The 3,665-nt window shown below is 37.0% G+C and overlaps 1 protein-coding gene across 1 annotated transcript; it reads right to left on the bottom strand.

Moving 5' to 3' along the window:
- Positions 1–449: 449 nt before the first annotated feature.
- LOC145158564 (non-specific lipid transfer protein GPI-anchored 26-like) lies at positions 450–1,582 on the bottom strand. The gene is made up of 2 exons (XM_079077447.1): positions 1,132–1,582; positions 450–852 (listed from the first exon to the last, which is right to left on the bottom strand). Exons 1-2 carry the CDS (start codon positions 1,469–1,471, stop codon positions 635–637), a joined length of 558 nt encoding a protein of 185 aa, XP_078933573.1. The 5' UTR covers positions 1,472–1,582; the 3' UTR covers positions 450–634.
- Positions 1,583–3,665: the final 2,083 nt, after the last annotated feature.

The raw sequence follows: 3,665 nt of genomic DNA on the forward strand, positions 1-3,665 counted from the left end.
CGGTTAAATGATAGATTAACTGAGATTTCACATAGTTTGATTAACCACGGAAGGGGAATAGAAGAACGAAGCCACTAGGTCAAAACTGCAAACAAATTAAGCAGTTTGGTGGAAGAAAGTTGCAACAATCATAATTATTGACAACAAAGAAAATGGTTCTTCAAATGGTAATTAACATGTTTATCGGGAAGAATATCTATGGCAGGTTAAGATTTGGCTCAAGGAGCAAACATTGCTAAAGTAACAAAGAATGACTCTTCCATTTACGGGAAGAGGCCAGCATGCAACTGATGGTGATATGGTGTACATGCATTATTGAAATATTGAGAGATGGTTTTTCAGGACTAGCATGTTTGTGCAATTTATTGGTTTCACACTTGAAGCATGGCTTCAAAATGCAGTGAGGAAACCAATAAGTGTATCATCAAGTTGTCAAACCTCAAGGAGACTGTTCAGAATCAGAAAAATCATATTTATCGGAAACAATACAAAACCGACCAAAAAGAATCCGTACATAGCATGTCACACGATAAGCTCACATCACATGCCAAATTTTACACATAAGAATCACAGGAAAATAAGCAAAATCGTAAATCAAAACATATTCTTTCCGGATATACATGTAGTTAATAACTTAGAACACCATAGCATATGCGGCAACTAGTAGTGTAAATACGATAGGAATGGTTGCGAATTTAGTTGAAGATGCATCTGATGAACCATTATCTGTTGATGGCACAGTGTTTGTTTCGCTGCCTTTACCCGAAGGGTTTCCTGAAGGTGTTGTTTCTGAAGAAGGTGTGGTTCCGGAAGAAGGTGTGGTTTCTGAAGGGGAGTTGCTTGGAGATGCAGCTGTCCAATGAATAATGATAAGTAGATAAATTTGACATTTCTAATTTGTGAACTTATATATGAAAAAAGTTATAAATCATAGTCGATTTTTCTTCACTGGGAGGTAGATTCTTTTTGCATCATCTCCCATTGAATTGTATCAATGATATAATGTATCGATCATTAGATAAAGCATTTGTATCAGAATAACGTATTACCGAAACTTTAGGTTTTATAGTATATAATATTCTAAAAGTAACATGAATAAGAAGCTTTCTAAGTAAAAATTCAGTTCCTTACCATTGCATCGACTGGTTGGTGGTGTCTGGACATTGCATGCACTAGGTAATGCAAGAGCCTGAGTTTGGTTTATGCTAAGACCCAAAGATGAGCCACCACCATTAAGGACTTGACACAAGCACTGTGGCTGTGACTGGACTACACTCGCGAGTTGGCTGCAACATCCTGATGATGGGGTTGATGTATTGCCAGAAATGTAGTTGAGGCATGGGGACAAGCTAATTAGCACACTTGTGCACCCTGACGATTGTGCTGTTGCACCTCCGTAGAGGGTGGCCACTGTGATCACTAGGATCATTGTTGTCGATGCAATTGTGTTGGTACTTTGATATTGTGCCATTTTGGGTTTAATTTTCTGGGATTTTGGTGTAGTTTTAAATTGGAATGGGATTTGGATGTGGAATAATTAAAGATAGGCGCTTGAAGTTCTTGTTGGGAGTTTGGAGATCTTATGAATCAATATATAGGGGAAATTGGTATGGTCCGAGTCTACTCATGGTAGGTGTTGTGCATAGGTGACCTACTTTTCCTACTTTATAACATTAACCACCTAGATATGTAATGTTAATATTCAAAGGAAAGGGGATTTTGAAGACCGAGAGATAAGAGACCAAATCCAAAACAAAATGATACAGAATTATATTTGTAATTTACTATAGATTATTTATGATATGAAAAAGAGTTGGGTTTTTTTTTTTATTATTATTATAAGGTAGGACGACAAGAGTTTTGATTAGTTTTCTAGGTGAGCTGCTCAAAGCATCCGATTGGTTTTTGGTAAATAACAACCTAACTATATAAACAAATACCACTTCTTGATTTCTTTATTGCTTAGATACACACGCAATTAAGGAAAATAGAAGCTAATATTCTAAGAAAGACTTTATAACTTTTAAATATGTTATTAAATTAAGAAGTTGTTAAATGAAAATTAAACAAAAACAACCTCAGTTTTTTTGGTTTAAACTTATTTTATAATTAAAACATAAAATCTAAACTTTAACTTTAAAGATACAAAGCTTTAACAGGATTGTTAATGTCAACCAGCCGAAGAGCGTGATGACAAAGAAGGCTGTGGGTTGTCTTGACCATTCAAAGAAGTGAAATGACTCACATCGGCATTTGCACATAACATACCAATGTATACGCAACTAACACTTTTTTAAAGTGGACTGTACCGCCGCATCAATATTTAAGCGTTGTTTGTTTTTTTAAGAGGTACAAGTTCTCGATTTCGCAAACCATATTTACAAGAAAAAAAACTGTGAGTTTTTTAGCATCTGCATACTGTTAAAATAAACGATATTGTAAATAAAGTCGTTATATATATATATATATATATATATATATATATATATATATATATATATATATATATATATCAACCACCAATAAATTGTATATAACCAATCATAATTAGTCCACTAATCAAAGCAAACACTACAAGAAATCATGTCATTGCTGGCGACACCTTTAGTGGCGACAAAGACTTTTAGCGGTGACTCAAGCTTGAGTCGCCGCTAAAAGTCCTTGTCGCCGCTAAAAGGTCGCCGGTAACGCTTTGGGGACCTAATCCCCGTGAACCCTTTCGGGTAAACCCTAACCGTCCGTTCGAGTATCTAATCCAATGGTTGCGACCTCTTCTTCGTACAAATGCAATAACGGTGACAAAAAGTCACCGCTAAAGTTCGAAAAAAAGACGTGTCATAAGTTCCCTCCATAGTTGTCGCTGCTATTTGTTATTTTTGTCGATATTGGTTTTGGGTCGCCGCTAAAGGTCGGAGAACTTATACCCCTTTTCCATCCCCGTTTTCTTTACTGTTGTTGCCTCCTTCTTTGATCTTACTTTCCTCGAGCTCGACGACACCGACGATTGACGAACGGCCGTTTCTTTCTTCCTTCGCCTTCAACCACCTTCAACCACCGGCCGGCCACCTCAATCACGGGTTAACACCGGATTCCGGTGACGATTTGGCTGTTACCGGCGACATTTGGAGCTTCACCGACCTTCATCATTTCTCTATCTCTTTCTCTTATAACCTCCATTTCCATCTTATATTCGAGATTAACCGTAGAAAAATGTTGATTTTCAGTTTTTCCCCGACTGGTGTTGTTCACCGGGCGGTTGTTGCTGTCATCGACAAAGATTGTTGATTTCCGACCACCAATTTTGATTTCCGACCACCACAGGTTCATTTCTGTAACATTTGTAATTTTGTAAGTTTCCTTTTAGCCCCTTAATGCAAAATCCTTTTCATTTTGGTCCCTAGCTAGTATGCGGAGCGTACTCTATGAGTACGCTTGGTACTGGCTCTTTTCTGGTCGCGGGCTTTACCCACGTATGTTGGGCGTACGTAGAAGTATGTTGGGCGTACACACAGGGGCGGAACACAAACATTATTATTAGGGGGGCCGAAATTAAAATTTCAAAACAAAACTATATAAACAAAAAAATGGCTCAAAATTATAACATCAAAATTTGAAACAAGAAAACTAATAACATATATTTTTATATTGCACTTCAAAGTGCAACG

The sequence above is a fragment of the Lactuca virosa genome, chromosome 1 (genome assembly GCF_052849685.1).
Source record: "Lactuca virosa cultivar CGN04683 chromosome 1, Lactuca_virosa_CGN04683_v6, whole genome shotgun sequence".
In the NCBI taxonomy this organism is placed as follows: domain Eukaryota; kingdom Viridiplantae; phylum Streptophyta; class Magnoliopsida; order Asterales; family Asteraceae; genus Lactuca; species Lactuca virosa.

Coding starts and splice junctions, on each gene's coding strand:
- LOC145158564 (XM_079077447.1), bottom strand. CDS start 1,471: ATGGCACAATATCAAAGTACCAACACAATTGCATCGACAACAATGATC. Junction 853..1,131: donor ACCAACCAGTCGATGCAATG/GTAAGGAACTGA, acceptor TTCATTGGACAG/CTGCATCTCCAAGCAACTCC.